This window comes from Oncorhynchus keta, unplaced genomic scaffold (assembly GCF_023373465.1).
Source record: "Oncorhynchus keta strain PuntledgeMale-10-30-2019 unplaced genomic scaffold, Oket_V2 Un_scaffold_3114_pilon_pilon, whole genome shotgun sequence".
NCBI classification, from domain to species: Eukaryota; Metazoa; Chordata; class Actinopteri; order Salmoniformes; family Salmonidae; genus Oncorhynchus; species Oncorhynchus keta.
Genome location: NW_026290913.1, coordinates 532,821 through 550,664, shown reverse-complemented (window position 1 = coordinate 550,664; position 17,844 = coordinate 532,821). Strand labels below are relative to the sequence as shown.

The following is a 17,844-nucleotide window of genomic DNA, read 5'->3' as shown; positions in this document are numbered from 1 at the left end:
AAAGTAGGCCTACTAAACAACACAGACAAAGTAGGCCTACTAAACAACACAGACAAAGTAGGCCTACTAAACAACACAGACAAAGTAGGCCTACTAAACAACACAGACAAAGTAGGCCTACTAAACAACACAGACAAAGTAGGCCTACTAAACAACACAGACAAAGTAGGCCTACTAAACAACACAGACAAAGTAGGCCTACTAAACAACACAGACAAAGTAGGCCTACTAAACAACACAGACAAAGTAGGCCTACTAAACAACACAGACAAAGTAGGCCTACTAAACAACGCCCAGTAGTCAGATAAAACAACCATATGGCCTCAACAAAGTCGACGGGAATGAACTAGATTGAACAACAATGACTAGCTATGGATTCTGATTGACACAGGATGTATGGAGAAGGGAAGGTAAGTGAGGGAAACAGCCGCGCTTGTCAGTCTGGGGAAATGAGAGCAGAGGGAGAGCGGCTTGTTCTAATCCAATCGTTGCAGCAGGCTCAACCGATACCCTGCCCGTTTATTTAAATACAGAATAACTAGCCAATAGTTGTTTAGAGCACACAACGTGTCACATTGTTTGAGTGCTGTCAACTGAAAAGCATTTGTAAACTTGTAAACTAAATTTTTAAACTTTCCTGAACCAACACTTCCACTTGATCCCCCTCCCCCTTCTAGCTCTGACTTTGCTGAAAGCTACTTTATTGAGGAAAAGTGTACTTACTATGCCTGTGATATGTGGTTGTCCCACTTAGCTATCTTAAGATGAATGTCCAAACTGTAGGTCACTCTGAATAAGCGCGTCTACTAAATTACAAAAATGTAAAGCCAAATCTCGGTTAGAGCCCCCAAAAGGCTAGAGGTGGCACTGTGTGTGTGTGTGTGCTTGCTCATGCATGTGTCCATGAGTGTGTGTGTGATTGTGTGAGCCTGATTGATAGTCTGTGGGCCACATGGTGGACTAGGGCCATTCATATGTCTGACCTCTCCACCTATCAGCAGTGAAAGACACAGGAATATACATTTAATATAGCCAATCAATAAACAAACCCAAAACACTCACTAACCCTACATTCAAAATGGGGTGTTGTGTGTGGCTGTAGTAGTAAGGCTGAGGCTATGGCATGGAATGGCATGCAATGCTTGGTTGATATACACATGTGTTCCTGGTGTTAGCTGATACATTGTTCCTTTACTCTGTGATTTCTGGTAGAAATGGTTGAGTTGTGCAATAATAAAACACACTGGTGTCATTGAGCCACTTAGCTAAAGGATGCTCTTTCAATACTAATAATGTAATGACACCCTTGTCCCTATGTACTGTGTACTACACAGATAATATGGTTCATATGGTTAGAAAGTTGCCTACGGCTGTAGAGTAGAGGTTCAGCATAATGCACATTACTTGGAGTGTACATTATGGAGATTAGCATATCATTATGGACTGAAAATCAGCCTGGTCGCTCAAGAGCCACTTAGAAATCTGAAGTCTGTCCCTGTACCCAAGACATGGGGAGATGCTTTCCAAACCGGCCACTAGGGGCAGCGGTGAGCACTATTAACATCAAGTAGACTTTGGTTTTGCAAGGGCGTTGTAGACAGCGGTGGCGGATAGGCGTAAGCCAAGTGCTCCGGCTCCGAGGGTCGCTTGTCCAATCCCGTTGATAGACACTCATTTTAGTTGTTTTTGTTTGAACCCCAAATCATAACCCTTAACTTAACCATTAGGAATTAATACCTGAACTTAACCAGCAGTGGTGCAACCCGGTGTGCTGCTTATTTATTTAACCTCTATTTAACTAGGAAAGTCAGTTAGGAATATCAGGAGGAGCAAACCAGGGTTCAAAACACCTAGAAATTTGATGTTCGGAGCAACTTTGAAATTTGACGTTTGGAGAAATGTGGACAAAAGTCAGAATTATAACGTCAGAAGTAAAATTGGTCAAACTGTGAGATCTTGTTGGGAAAGTAGCCGTATTAGAAAGTAGCCTATAGCAGTGTAGGGTCAGCATAATACACACTACTTGTAGTGCACTATATGGAGCATAGGATAGCATTAAAAAGCAGCCTAAAGCTGTGTGTGGTAAGCATAATGTACACTATAAGGGTAATTTAGTATTGTGGACACAGCCATTATTATCATATTAGACGGTAGCTTATAGCGATGGGGCTTAAAGCAACACAGTGCTATAGCTCATTTAGGTTTTAATGAGACTGGACGGACCCTGCGGACACTTGATCTTTACAGTGACCTCTGGCCTTAGACCTTCTCCCTTTACCTCTAGGGGTGTGTGTGTGTTTGTGTGTCTGTTTTATAATCTGACATCTGACTTCTCACTCCCACCTACTTTCTTTCTTCCCTTTTCTTTCTTCTCTATTTTTATCCTTCTGCCTCTCTCTTCTCCTCTCTTTCCCTCCTCCACCCTCTTCTCCTCTCCTCTCCTCTCACCCTCTTTCTCCCTCCTCCGCCCTCTTCTCCTCTCCTCTCCACCCTCTCTCCTCCTCTCCAGAAAATGCACGTGTTTAGGAAGACGTTGCAGGCGTTGATCTATCCCATCTCGTCTACGACGCCTCATAACTTTGAGGTATGGACGGCCACCGCCCCAACCTACTGCCACGAGTGTGAGGGCCTGCTGTGGGGCATCGCCAGGCAGGGTATGCGCTGCTCTGAGTGTGGTGTCAAATGCCACGAGAAGTGTCAGGATCTACTCAACGCCGACTGTCTGCAGAGTAAGGAAATACACTCACACACACACACAGGCTCACACCCAGAAACACAGGTTTGCACTCTCGCTCGCTCACACACACACACACACACACACACACACACACACACACACACACACACACACACACACACACACACACACACACACACACACACACACACACACACACACACACACACACACACACACACACACACACACACACACACACACACACACACACACACACACACACACACACACACACACACACACAGAGAATATGCATTCATATGTGGTTACGGATTCAAAGCAACAAGGGGAGAGTTATATCTTCCTTCAGTTGCAATTTATTCCCCTATTACTTACAATGGGAGCTATGTGAGCACTGTCCACTTCAGTGGTGCTGAATCGCAGATGTTTGCTTTTACAGCTTGTTTGTTTGTGTACTGCAGCACCACTGTACATTTTACTCCATATAGCATACACAAGCTGCCGCGTGTGTGTGTGTGTGTGTGTGTGTGTGTGTGTGTGTGTGTGTGTGTGTGTGTGTGTGTGTGTGTGTGTGTGTGTGTGTGTGTGTGTGTGTGTGTGTGTGTGTGTGTGTGTGTGTGTGTGTGTGTGTGTGTGTGTGTTGTCTCCTGCCTTACAGGGAAGTTGTCTCCTCTGACTCTCAGTATAACATTACTCTCTGCCTCCCAGCCTGCTTTGAAGTGTAGCTAGCTCTCAAGCGTGTTTGTGTTTGCACTAAAACACACCCACACCCTCTCCATCTTGCTACTGTAATGTTTATTTAAACTGATTCCCTCTGTTCTACAGTAGCAGGTCATGTTTTGGGTAGTATCTAGAGGTTTATCCTAGTCTGTTTTGATTGGATGACAGTAGAGGTGTGACACGTTAGCCCCAGGACCGTCACTCTCTGTAACTGGATTAGCTCCACTCTGAATGATAGAACTCTCTGTGTGCGTCCCAAATGGCACTCTATTCCCTACATAGTGCACTACTTTTAGTACTGCACTACTTTTAGTACTGCCCTATGTAGGGAAAACAGTGTAATTTGGGATGCATACATCGTGTTTTATTCAAATGATGATTCATGTTTAATTTGATTTCAATCGCAGTTCATGACCTCGCCAAAGATGACATGCGAGATAACTCGATTAGAGGAGGAGAGAGAAGGGGTGAAATAGAGAGGGAGGGAGGGGAGAGATGGGAGAGAGGGGAGAGGGAGGGGAGAGAGGGGAGAAAGGGGAGAGGGACGGAGGAGAGAGAGGGAAGAGGGAGGGAGGGGAGAGAGGGAGGGAGGGGAGAGAGGGGAGAGGGAGAGGGGGAGAGGGAGGGAGGGGAGAGGGAGGGGGAGAGAGGGGAGGGAGGGAGTGAGGGGAGAGAGGGGAGAGGGAGGGAGGGGAGAGGGAGGGGGAGAGAGGGGAGGGAGGGAGTGAGGGGAGAGAGGGGAGAGAGGGGAGAGAGGGAGTGAGGGGAGAGGGGAGATGGAGGGAGGGGAGAGGGAGGGAGGGGGAGAGAGGGAGGGAGGGAGGGGAGAGAGGGGAGAGAGGGAGAGAGGGAGGGAGGAGGGAGGGAGGGGGAGAGAGGGGGAGGGGAGGGAGTGAGGGGAGAGAGGGGAGAGGGAGGGGGAGAGAGGGGAGAGGGAGGGGGAGAGAGGGGAGAGGGAGGGGGAGAGAGGGGGGAGAGGGAGGGGGAGAGGGAGGGGGAGAGGGAGGGGGGAGAGAGGGGAGGGAGGGAGTGAGGGGAGAGAGGGGAGAGGGAGGGTCCAATAAAAGCATGAGGAGAAAGCAGAAGTGTGTGTTTGAGAGATGGGCCGTAGCCAAGGTCTTTCTAACCCCTACCCCCTACTCACACACACAAACACACAGAATAAAGGATGCTTCTAACTGTATTCTAATCACAGACCGTATTTGTAACATTCTCCTCCTACAACAACTGCTTCCCATTGTGTTCTAGGGACAAGATACCCAAAAGAGAAAGGTAGAGAAAGAGAGATAGAGACCACAAAGAGCACGTGAGAAAGTTATCTGTGTGTTTGATAGATGGGCCAGAGGAAATCTAAGGGTGGTGGACAAGAGTTCTAAGCACAATGCTGTATCCTAATTTGTAATTGTGTGTGTGTGTGTGTGTGTGTGTGTGTGTGTGTGTGTGTGTGTGTGTGTGTGTGTGTGTGTGTGTGTGTGTGTGTGTGTGTGTGTGTGTGTGTGTGTGTGTGTGTGTGTGTGTGTGCGTGTGTGTGTATTTTCCTGTGTGTGTGTGGTGTTCTAGGGGCGGTGGAGAAGAGTTCTAAGCATGGCGCTGAGGACAAGACCCTGAACATCATCATGGCCATGAAGGAGAGGATGAAGATCAGGGAGAAGAACCGTCCTGAGGTGTTTGAGGTCATCCAGGAGATGTTTGGGATCTCTAAAGAGGACTTCACTGGACACCTGAAGACCGCCAAGCAAGCAGTGCTGGAGGGAACATCCAAGTGGTCCGCCAAGATCAACATCACAGGTTAGTAGTACCACCACTAAGAACTAAGCCCTCGCCCCTAGCCAAGCAGGCTAGACTGGAGAGAACCTCCTAGTGGTCCACCAAGATCAACATCACAGGTTAGCAGTACCAACACTAAGAACTAAGCCCTCGCCCCTAGCCAAGCAGGCTAGACTGGAGGGAACCTCCTAGTGGTCCACTAAGGTCAACATCACAGGTTAGTAGTACCACCACTAAGAACTAAGCCCTCGCCCCTAGCCAAGCAGGCTATACTGGAGGGAACCTCCTAGTGGTCCACCAAGATCAACATCACAGGTTAGTAGTACCAACACTAAGACCTAAGCCCTCGCCCCTAGCCAAGCAGGCTATACTGGAGGGAACCTCCTAGTGGTCCACCAAGATCAACATCACAGGTTAGTAGTACCAACACTAAGAACTAAGCCCTCGCCCCTAGCCAAGCAGGCTAGACTGGAGGGAACCTCCTAGTGGTCAACCAAGGTCAACATCACAGGTTAGTAGTACCAACACTAAGAACTAAGCCCTCGCCCCTAGCCAAGCAGGCTAGACTGGAGGGAACCTCCTAGTGGTCCGCCAAGATCAACATCACAGGTTAGTAGTACCACCACTAAGAACTAAGCCCTCGCCCCTAGCCAAGCAGGCTAGACTGGAGAGAACCTCCTAGTGGTCCACCAAGATCAACATCACAGGTTAGCAGTACCAACACTAAGAACTAAGCCCTCGCCCCTAGCCAAGCAGGCTAGACTGGAGGGAACCTCCTAGTGGTCCACTAAGATCAACATCACAGGTTAGTAGTACCAACACTAAGAACTAAGCCCTCGCCCCTAGCCAAGCAGGCTATACTGGAGGGAACCTCCTAGTGGTCCACCAAGATCAACATCACAGGTTAGTAGTACCAACACTAAGACCTAAGCCCTCGCCCCTAGCCAAGCAGGCTATACTGGAGGGAACCTCCTAGTGGTCCACCAAGATCAACATCACAGGTTAGTAGTACCAACACTAAGAACTAAGCCCTCGCCCCTACCCAAGCAGGCTAGACTGGAGGGAACCTCCTAGTGGTCAACCAAGGTCAACATCACAGGTTAGTAGTACCAACACTAAGACCTAAGCCCTCGCCCCTAACCAAGCAAGCTAGACTGGAGGGAACCTCCTAGTGGTCAACCAAGATCAACATCACAGGTTAGTAGTACCAACACTAAGACCTAAGCCCTCGCCCCTAGCCAAGCAGGCTAGACTGGAGGGAATCTCCTAGTGGTCCACCAAGATCAACATCACAGGTTAGTAGTACCAACACTAAGAACTAAGCCCTCGCCCCTAGCCAAGCAGGCTAGACTGGAGGGAACCTCCTAGTGGTCAACCAAGGTCAACATCACAGGTTAGTAGTACCAACACTAAGACCTAAGCCCTCGCCCCTAACCAAGCAAGCTAGACTGGAGGGAACCTCCTAGTGGTCATCCAAGATCAACATCACAGGTTAGTAGTACCAACACTAAGAACTAAGCCCTCGCCCCTAGCCAAGCAGGCTATACTGGAGGGAACCTCCTAGTGGTCAACCAAGATCAACATCACAGGTTAGTTGTACCAACACTAAGAACTAAGCCCTCGCCCCTAGCCAAGCAGGCTATACTGGAGGGAACCTCCTAGTGGTCAACCAAGGTCAACATCACGGCCTGGTGCTGGGAAGGTTTGCTGGACTATAATACATGTCTTCAGATCGTCTTGAGCAAGGCACATAGCTGGAAGGGCGATCCACCACTGTGGCTGATTCTGTGCTCCGCCCTATAGGTGATGTGTGTGTGCGTGTATTACCTTGCAGCGGTGCGACTAGAGCATACAGTTCCTCTGGGCTAAATTACACCAGGTTGGGCTGAGCTGAGATATATTATTGCCCAGCTAGCATTCCTGCCATTCCTTGTGTGTGTCAATCAATCCCCAAGAGACTGAGAAAGAGAGAAAAACTGCCTCACTCTCCCATCTATCTCTATGGCCTTATCCAACGTCCTGTTTTAGAACCGGCTTATTGACTCTTTATTTATGTATTCATTTGATGAACACAGACACACATTGATTGTGTAGCACTTTGGCGGTAGATAGATAGGCAGTCGTGAGATGTGAATGTTCTGCATCAGCTAACTGCTACATCCCAGCCCTGGATCAGTGGATTTGTATAGACTGCTATAGGAAGGAGAATACAGTATACTTAATAAACTCCCTCTCTCCATCACTCCTTTTTTCCATCTTTCCACCCTTACCCCTCTCAATCTCTATATCTCTCCCCTTCTCTCTCTGTCTCTTTCTCTCTCTCTTTTTTTCTCTCCATCACTCAGCTCTGTAGTTGCGATACATTTTACTAAATTATACAGAGCCAACATAGACATCAGCCGTTCTCTGTCTCTTTCTATTCTTTCCACCTCTTTCCACTCCTCCCTCTCCCTCTGCTACCCATCTCTCTCTCTCCCCCTTTTCTCCCTTTCCACTCCTCCCTCTCCCTTTCCACATCACCCTCTCTCTCTCTGCTACCCCTCTCTCTCTCCCCCTTTTCTCCCTTTCCACTCCTCCCTCTCCCTTTCCACATCACCCTCTCTCTCCGCTACCCCTCTCTCTCATCCCCTTTTCTCCCTTTCCACTCCTCCCTCTCCCTTTCCACATCACCCTCTCTCTTTGCGCTACCCCTCTCTCTCCCCCTTTTCTCCCTTTCCACATCACCCTCTCTCTCTGCTACCCCTCTCTCTCCCCCTTTCTCTCTTTCCACTCCTCCCTCTCCCTTTCCACATCACCCTCTCTCTCTGCTACCCCTCTCTCTCCCCCCTTTCTCTCTTTCCACTCCTCCCTCTCCCTTTCCACATCACCCTCTCTCTTTCCGCTACCCCTCTCTCTCCCCCTTTTCTCCCTTTCCACTCCTCCCTCTCCCTTTCCACATCACCCTCTCTCTCCGCTACCCCTCTCTCTCTCCCCCTTTTCTCCCTTTCCACTCCTCCCCTCCCCTTTCCACATCACCCTCTCTCTCCGCTACCCCTCTCTCTCCCCCTTTTCTCTCTTTCCACTCCTCCCTCTCCCTTTCCACATCACCCTCTCTCTTTCCGCTACCCCTCTCTCTCCCCCTTTTCTCCCTTTCCACTCCTCCCTCTCCCTTTCCACATCACCCTCTCTCTCCGCTACCCCTCTCTCTCCCCTTTTCTCCCTTTCCACTCCTCCCTCTCCCTTTCCACATCACCCCTCTCTTTCCGCTACCCCTCTCTCTCTCCCCTTATCTCCCTTTCCACTCCTCCCTCTCCCTTTCCACATCATCCTCTCTCTTTCCGCTACCCCTCTCTCTCCCCTTTTCTCCCTTTCTCCTCTCTTTCCCTCTCCTCCCCACATCACCCTCTCTCTGCTACCCCTCTCTCTCCCCCTTTTCTCCTTTCCACTCCTCCCTCTCCTTTCCACATCACCCTCTCTCTCCTGCTACCCCTCTCTCTCCCCCTTTTCTCCTTTCCACTCCTCCCTCTCCTTTCCACATCACCCTCTCTCTCCGCTACCCCTCTCTCTCATCCCCTTTTCTCCCTTTCCTCTCCCTTTCCACATCCTCCCTCTCCCCTTTCCACATCACCCTCTCTCTCCGCTCTCCTTCTCCACTCTCCCCCTTTTCTCTCTTTCCACTCCTCCCTCTCCCTTTCCACATCACCCTCTCTCTCTTTCCTCCCTCTCTTCTCCCCTTTCCACTCCTCCCTCTCCCTTTCCACATCACCCTCTCTCTCCGCTACCCCTCTCTCTCCCCCTTTTCTCTCTTTTCCACTCCTCCCTCTCCTTTTCCACATCACCCTCTCTCTTTCCGCTACCCCTCTCCTCTCCCTTTTCTCCCCCTCCTCCCTCTCCCTTTCCACATCACCCTCTCTCTCCGCTATCCTCTCTCTCCCCCTTTTCTCCTTTCCTCCTCCCTCTCCCCTTTCCCATCACCCTCTCTCTCCGCTACCCCTCTCTCTCCCCCTTTTCTCTCTTTCCACTCCTCCCTCTCCTTTCCACATCACCCTCTCTCTTTCCGCTACCCCTCTCTCTCTACCCCTCCTTTCCACTCCTCCCTTCCTTTCCACATCACCCTCTCTCTCCGCTACCCTCTCTCTCTCCCCCTTTTCTCTCTTTCCACTCCTCCCTCTCCCTTTCCACATCACCCTCTCTCTCCGCTACCCCTCTCTCTCTCCCCTTTTCTCTCTTTCCACTCCTCCCTCTCCCTTTCCACATCACCCTCTCTCTCCGCTACCCCTCTCTCTCCCCCTTTTCTCCCTTTCCACTCCTCCCTCTCCCTTTCCACATCACCCTCTCTCTCCGCTACCCCTCTCTCTCTCCCCCTTTTCTCCCTTTCCACTCCTCCCTCTCCCTTTCCACATCACCCTCTCTCTCCGCTACCCCTCTCTCTCTCCCCCTTTTCTCCCTTTCCACTCCTCCCTCTCCCTTTCCACATCACCCTCTCTCTTTCCGCTACCCCTCTCTCTCTCCCCCTTTTCTCCTTTCCACATCCCCTCCTCTCCCTTTCCACCCTCTCTCTCCGCTCCCCTCTCCCCCTTCTCCTTTTCCACTCCTCCCTCTCCTTTCCACATCACCCTCTCTCTCCGCTATCCCCTCTCTCTCCCCCCTTTTCTCTTTTCCACTCCTCCCTCTCCCTTTCCACATCACCCTCTCTCTCCGCTACCCCTCTCTCTCCCCCTTTTTCTCCTTTCCACTCCTCCCTCTTTCCACATCACCCTCTCTCTCCGCTACCCTTTCTCACTCACCCTCTCTCTTTCCACATCACCCTCTCTCCGCTCCCCTCTCTCCCCCCTTTTCTCCCTTTCCACTCCTCCCTCTCCTTTCCACATCACCCTCTCTCTTTCCGCTACCCTCTCTCTCTCCCCCTTTTCTCCTTTCCACCCTCCCTCTCCCTTTCCACATCACCCTCTCTCTTTCCGCTACCCCTCTCTCTCCCCTTTTCTCCCTTTCCACTCCTCCCTCTCCTTTCCACATCACCCTCTCTCTCTCCGCTACCCCTCTCTCTCCCCCTTTTCTCCCTTTCCTCCTCCCTCTCCTTTCCACATCACCCTCTCTCTCCGCTACCCCTCTCTCCCCCCTTTTCTCCCTTTCCTCCTCCCTCTCCCTTTCCACATCACCCTCTCTCTCCGCTACCCCTCTCTCTCCTTTTTCCCTTTCCACTCCTCCCTCTCCCTTTCCACATCACCCTCTCTCTCCGCTACCCCTCTCTCTCCCCCTTTTCTCCCTTTCCACTCCTCCCTCTCCCTTTCCACATCACCCTCTCTCTCCGCTACCCCTCTCTCTCCCCCTTTTCCTTTTCCTCCCTCCCTCTCCTTTCCACATCACCCTCTTCCACCCCTCTCTCTCCCCCTTTTCTCCTTTCCCTCCTCCCTCTCCTTTCCACATCACCCTCTCCGCTCCGCTCTCTCTCCTCCCCTTTTTCCCTTTCCCCTCCCTCTCTCCCCCTTTTCTCCCCTCTTTCCACCCTTTTCCTCCCTCCTCCTTTCCACATCACCCTCTCTCTCCGCTACCCTCTCTCTCCCCCTTTTCTCCCTTTCCACTCCTCCCTCTCCTTTCCACATCACCCTCTCTCTTTCCGCTACCCCTCTCTCCCCCACATCACCCTCTTCTCCTTTCCTCTCCTCCCTCTCCCTCTTTCCACATCACCCTCTCTCTTTCCGCTACCCCCTCTCTCTCCCCCTTTTCTCCCTTTCCACTCCTCCCTCTCCTTTCCACATCACCCTCTCTCTCCGCTACCCCTCTCTCTCCCCCTTTTCTCCTTTCCACTCCTCCCTCTCCCTTTCCACATCACCCCTCTCTCTTTCCGCTACCCCTCTCTCTCTCCCCTTTTCTCCTTTCCACTCCTCCCTCTCCTTTCCACATCACCCTCTCTTTCCGCTCCTTTCTCTCCCCCCCTTTTCTCCTTTCCACTCCTCCCTCTCCCTTTCCACATCACCCTCTCTCTCCGCTACCCCTCTCTCTCCCCCCTTTTCTCCTTTCCACTCCTCCCTCTCCCTTTCCACATCACCCTCTCTCTCCGCTACCCCTCTCTCTCTCCCCTTTTCTCCTTTCCACTCCTCCCTCTCCTTTCCACATTTCCACATCACCCTCTCTCTCCGCTACCCCTCTCTCTCCCCCTTTTCTCCCTTTCCACTCCTCCTCCCTCTCCCTTTCCACATCACCCTCTCTCTCCGCTACCCTCTCTCTCTCTCTTTTCCCCTTTTCTCCCTTTCTACTCCTCCTCCTCCCTCTCCCTTTCCACATCACCCTCTCTCTCCGCTACCCCTCTCTCTCTCCCCTTTTCTCCTTTCCACTCCTCCCTCTCCCTTTCCACATCACCCTCTCTCTCCGCTACCCTCTCTCCCCCTCTCTCCCCCCCTTTCTCCCTTTCCACTCCTCCCTCTCCCTTTCCACATCACCCTCTCTCTCCGCTACCCCTCTCTCTCCCCTTTTCTCCCTTTCCACTCCTCCCTCTCCCTTTCCACATCACCCTCTCTCTCCGCTACCCCTCTCTCTCCCCTCTCCCTCCTTTCCTTTCCACATCACTCCCTCTCCCTTTCCCCCTTTTCTCCCTTTCCACTCCTCCCTCTCCCTTTCCACATCACCCTCTCGTTCCGCTACCCCTCTCTCTCTCCCCCTTTTCTCTCTTTCCACTCCTCCCTCTCCCTTTCCACATCACCCTCTCTCTCCGCTACCCCTCTCTCTCCCCCTTTTCTCCTTTCCACTCCTCCCTCTCCCTTTCCACATCACCCTCTCTCTTTCCGCTACCCCTCTCTCTCTCCCTTTCCACATCACCCTCTCTCTCCGCTACCCCTCTCTCTCCCCCTTTTCTCCCTTTCCACTCCTCCCTCTCCCTTTCCACATCACCCTCTCTTTCCGCTACCCCTCTCTCTCTCTCCCCCTTTTCTCTCTTTCCACTCCTCCCTCTCCCTTTCCACATCACCCTCTCTCTCCGCTACCCCTCTCTCTCCCCCTTTTCTCCCTTTCCACTCCTCCCTCTCCCTTTCCACATCACCCTCTCTCTTTCCGCTAACCCTCTCTCTCTCCCTTTCCACATCACCCTCTCTCTCCGCTACCCCTCTCTCTCCCCCTTTTTCCACTTCTCCCTCTCCCTTTCCACATCACCCTCTCTCTCCGCTACCCCTCTCTCTCCCCCTTTTCTCCCTTTCCACTCCTCCCTCTCCCTTTCCACATCACCCTCTCTCTCCGCTACCCCTCTCTCTCCCCCTTTTCTCCCTTTCCACTCGTCCCTCTCCCTTTCCACATCACCCTCTCTCTTTCCGCTACCCCTCTCTCTCCCCCTTTTCTTCCTTTCCACTCCTCCCTCTCCCTTTCCACATCACCCTCTCTTTCCGCTACCCCTCTCTCTCTCCCCCTTTTCTCCCTTTCCACATCACCCTCTCTCTCCGCTACCCATCTCTCTCTCCCCCTTTTCTCCCTTTCCACTCCTCCCTCTCCCTTTCCACATCACCCTCTCTCTCCGCTACCCCTCTCTCTCTCCCCCTTTTCTCCCTTTCCACTCCTCCCTCTCCCTTTCCACATCACCCTCTCTCTCCGCTACCCCTCTCTCTCCCCCTTTTCTCCCTTTCCACTCCTCCCCTCCCTTTCCACATCACCCTCTCTCTTTCCGCTACCCCTCTCTCTCCCCCTTTTCTCCCTTTCCACTCCTCCCTCTCCCTTTCCACATCACCCTCTCTCTCCGCTACCCCTCTCTCTCCCCTTTTCTCCCTTTCCACTCCTCCCTCTCCCTTTCCACATCACCCTCTCTCTCCGCTACCCATCTCTCTCTCCCCCTTTTCTCCCTTTCCACTCCTCCCTCTCCCTTTCCACATCACCCTCTCTCTCCGCTACCCCTCTCTCTCCCCCTTTTCTCCCTTTCCACTCCTCCCTCTCCCTTTCCACATCACCCTCTCTTTCCGCTACCCCTCTCTCTCCCCCTTTTCTCCCTTTCCACTCCTCCCTCTCCCTTTCCACATCACCCTCTCTCTCCGCTACCCCTCTCTCTCCCCCTTTTCTCCCTTTCCACTCCTCCCTCTCCCTTTCCACATCACCCTCTCTCTTTCCGCTACCCCTCTCTCTCTCCCTTTCCACATCACCCTCTCTCTTTCCGCTACCCCTCTCTCTCTCCCTTTCCACATCACCCTCTCTCTCCGCTACCCCTCTCTCTCCCCCTTTTCTCCCTTTCCACTCCTCCCTCTCCCTTTCCACATCACCCTCTCTCTTTCCGCTACCCCTCTCTCTCCCCCTTTTCTCCCTTTCCACTCCTCCCTCTCCCTTTCCACATCACCCTCTCTCTTTCCGCTACCCCTCTCTCTCTCCCTTTCCACATCACCCTCTCTCTCCGCTACCCCTCTCTCTCCCCCTTTTCTCCCTTTCCACTCCTCCCTCTCCCTTTCCACATCACCCTCTCTCTTTCCGCTACCCCTCTCTCTCCCCCTTTTCTTCCTTTCCACTCCTCCCTCTCCCTTTCCACATCACCCTCTCTTTCCGCTACCCCTCTCTCTCTCCCCCCCTTTTCTCTCTTTCCACTCCTCCCTCTCCCTTTCCACATCACCCTCTCTCTCCGCTACCCCTCTCTCTCCCCCTTTTCTCTCTTTCCACTCCTCCCTCTCCCTTTCCACATCACCCTCTCTCTTTCCGCTACCCCTCTCTCTCCCCCTTTTCTTCCTTTTCACTCTCCCTCTGTCATTTCCATTATCTCTGTCTATCCCCTGTATCCCCTCGCTCTCTCCCTCTCATCCCCTCTCCCCCCTGTCTCTCATTGTATTGTAGTCCTTGCTGCCGGGGGCAACACAAGGCTGTAGCTTCTCATTTGTGGTGTCTTTGAGAGCCCGGCCCACCAGTCTCTGTCAACGACAGCAGAGGGGCTGGCTGGGGGAGTTATGTACCATGAATAATACAGAGTGTCACTCATACATATTTAATGCCCAGTGTCCTTTTACCTTTTATTGGGCTGGGAAATACTACTTCCTTTCTGAGATGGATGGTTAAGGGTGTGTGGAGCAGGGTGTGTTTTAGCAGGGTGTGTGGAGCAGGGTGTGTGGAGCAGGGTGTGTTTTAGCAGGGTGTGTGGAGCAGGGTGTGTTTTAGCAGGGTGTGTGGAGCAGGGTGTGTGGAGCAGGGTGTGTTTTAGCAGGGTGTGTGGGGGGAGCGGCTAATGGGGTATAGGTTTTGTGTCTGTGTTGGTGAGGGTATGTGTCTGTGTGTGTGTGCGTGTGCCTCATCCATAGCCTGGGAAGACAAATAGTCTCTGCAAGAGTAGCTAACCTAAGTATATTTTGTCTTTCAGCAAGTTGCTGTTGTTGATATAGTCTGGCTAGGGCATTTTTTATTGATTTGTTTTCTATTTAACCTTTATTTTACTAGGCAAGTCAGTTAAGAACAAATTATTATTTACAATGATGGCCTACCAAAAGGCAAAAGACCTCCCACTGGGGCTGGGATTAAATAAAAATATAGGACAAATGCCAAGTTGAAGATGCAACATATCACAGATATGGCAAAAGTCTTAAAGCTATAATATGTAACTTTATAGATCTGTCATTCTTATTGAAAGCAAATTTAAGACGCGGTAGATCTGTTCTGTGTGCCGAGATTCTATGCTTCCTGTTCTTCAGTCTTAGTGTTTGCATCTTTTACTATCGGTTTTGTACACCAGCTTCAAACAGCTGAAAAAATATATTTGGGGTTATTGAAAACATGTTTAACAGAGATGTAGATGGTAGAATGATTCTCTAAACTATACACTGAGTACAAAACATTAGGAAACACCTTCCAAATATTGAGTTGCACCCCGTTTTGCCTTCAGAACAGACTCAATTCATCTGGGCATGGACTCTACAAGGTGTCAAAAGCATTCCACAGGGATGGTGGCCATGTTGACTCCAAAGCTTTCCACAGTTGTGTCAAGTTGGCTGGATGTCCTTTGGGTGGTGAATCGTTCTTGATACACACAGGAAACTGTTGAGTGTGAAAAACCAGCAGCATTGCAGTTCTTGACACACTCAAACCAGTGAGCCGGGCACTTACTACCATACCCCGTTCAAAGGCACTTAAATATTCACCCTCTGAATGGAACACATACACAATCCATGTCTCAATTGACTCGAGGCTTACAACATCACACTGATTGAAGAGTATTTAACAAGTGACATCAATAAGGGATCATAGCTTTCACCTGGATTCACCGGCTGGACATGCTTTCCTCCTGGCTACCCCAACCCCAGCCAACAGCTCTGCACCCCCCGCAGCTACTTGCCCGAGCCTCCCCAACTTCTCCTTCACCCAAATCCAGATAGCAGATGTTCTGAAAGAGCTGCAAAACATGGACCTGTACAAATCAGCTGGGCTAGACAATCTGGACCCTCTCTTTCAAAAATGATTTTCCGCCATTGTTGCAACCCTCTTCAAAGGGGGTGACACTAAACCCAAACTGTTATAGACCTATATCCACCCTACCCTGCCTTTCTAAAGTCTTTGAAAGCCAAGTTAATAAACAGATCACTGACCATTTCGATTCCCACCGTACCTTTTCCGCTGGGCAATCCCGTTTCCAAGCTGGTCATGGGTGCACCTCAGCCACACTCAAGGTACTAAACGATATCATAACCACCATCGATAAAAAACAGTACTGTGCAGCAGGCTTCTTCAACCTGGCCAAGGCTTTCGACTCTGTCAATCACCGTATTCTTATCGGCAGACTCAATAGCTTTGGTTTCTCAAATGACTGCCTCGCTTGGTTCACCAACTACTTCGCAGACAGAGTTTAGTGTGTCAATTCGGAGGGCCTGTTGTCCGGACCTCTGGGAGTCTCTATGGGGGTACCACAGGGTTCATTTCTCAGGCCGACTCTTTTCTCTGTATATATCAACGATGTCGCTCTTGCTGCGTGTGATTCCCTGATCCACCTCTACACAGACGACACCATTCTGTATACATCTGGCTGTTCTCTGGACACTGTGCTAACTAACCTCCAAACGAGCTTCAATGCCATACAACACTCCTTCCGTGGCCTCCAACTGCTCTAGTAAAACCAAATGCATGCTTTTCAACCGTTCGCTGCCCGCACCCGCCAGCCCGATTAGCATCACTACTCTGGACGGTTCTGACCTAGAATACGTGGACAACTAAAAATACCTAGGTGTCTGGCTAGACTGTAAACTCTACTTCCAGACCCATATCAAACATCTCCAATCCAAAATCAAATCTAGAATCGGCTTTCTATTTCGCAACAAAGCCTCCTTCACTCACACCGCCAAACATACCCTAGTAAAACTGACTATCCTACCGATCCTCGACTTCGGCGATGTCATCTACAAAATTGCTTCCAATACTCTACTCAGCAAATTGGATGTAGTCTATCACAGTGCCATCCGTTTTGTTACCAAAGCGCCTTATACCACCCATCAGCTATCTGAGCAGCTAACCAATCGCTGCAGCTGTACATAGTCCATCTGTAAATAGCCCACCCATTCTACCTACCTCATCCCCATACTGTTTTTATTTACTTTGCTGCTCTTTTGCACACCAGTATCACTACTTACACACCATCATCTGCTCGTCATCATCTGCTCATTTATCACTCCAGTGTTAATCTGCTATATTGTAATTACTTTGCTACTATGGACTATTTATTGCCTACCTCCTCACACCATTTGCGCACACTGTATATAGACTCTTTTTTTGTTGTGTTATTGACTGTATGCTTGTTTATTACACGTGTAACTCTGTGTTGTTGTTTCTGTTGCACTACTTTGCTTTATCTTGGCCAGATCAGAGTTGTAAATGAGACTTGTTCTCAACTAGCTTACCTGGTTAAATAAAGTTTATGTCTTGGAAAGAGAAGGTGTTTCTAATGTATTAACGTATTTAATAATTGCTTGTTTTGTAACTATTTCTTGTTTTATCACATAAACTTAGCCAAACTATTAGAATTTTAGCAACCAGGAAATAGAAGAGATATTTCTGCATATTCCACCTTTAACACATCACACAAAATTGATGACGTAGTACACAGTTGGATGACGTAGTACACCGTTGGATGACGTAGTACACAGTTGGATGATGTAGTACACACTTGGATGACGTAGTACACAGTTGGATGATGTAATACACAAGAAACGGGGACCTGTTTTGGCTCGTGAACACCACTTTCAAAACTGCTGGCTGAAATGACAGATGTTCAGGATCTTTAAGTGCTGTATCTTTAATAAGACATCTCAGTCTTATTCCCCCATAAAAACACAAGTGAACTTTACATACTTGCACTGACTCTGCTGATAACTTCTTTATTGAGGAACAATGTATTTACAAAGACTGTGATATGTGGTTGTCTCAAGTTATCTTAAGATTAATGTAAGTCGCTCTGGATAAGAGAACCCGGCTAAATAAAATACAAATATATTTCAATGTAGTGTGTGTGTGTGTATATGCTTGTGCATGGTCATGTGCGATGGTGGTGGACTGGTCTCTCTTAGGTATCTGTCTGTTGGCGAGGCAGATATTCACTGCTTCCCTAACAAACAGATTAGCTATACTGGAGACAAGTTTACATGGCTTTGGTACCTATACATAAGACATAGGACAAGGCTCTACTAGTGCATAGCAAGTAATACAGCATTAAACCTGCAGGCTTTACGTGTTACATATATTTTAAT

At 50.1% G+C, this 17,844-nt stretch overlaps 1 protein-coding gene across 3 annotated transcripts in view; it reads left to right on the top strand.

Moving 5' to 3' along the window:
• The window catches only part of LOC118374656 (protein unc-13 homolog C-like), a 260,042-nt gene that overhangs the window by 59,418 nt on the left and 182,780 nt on the right, over positions 1-17,844 (top strand). For all 3 annotated transcript variants that reach the window (XM_052515796.1, XM_052515795.1, XM_052515794.1), the window contains exons 7-8: positions 2,510-2,729; positions 4,982-5,209. In XM_052515796.1, coding sequence (XP_052371756.1) covers positions 2,510-2,729; positions 4,982-5,209 — 448 coding nt within the window. The remainder of the gene's footprint in view (positions 1-2,509; positions 2,730-4,981; positions 5,210-17,844) is intronic.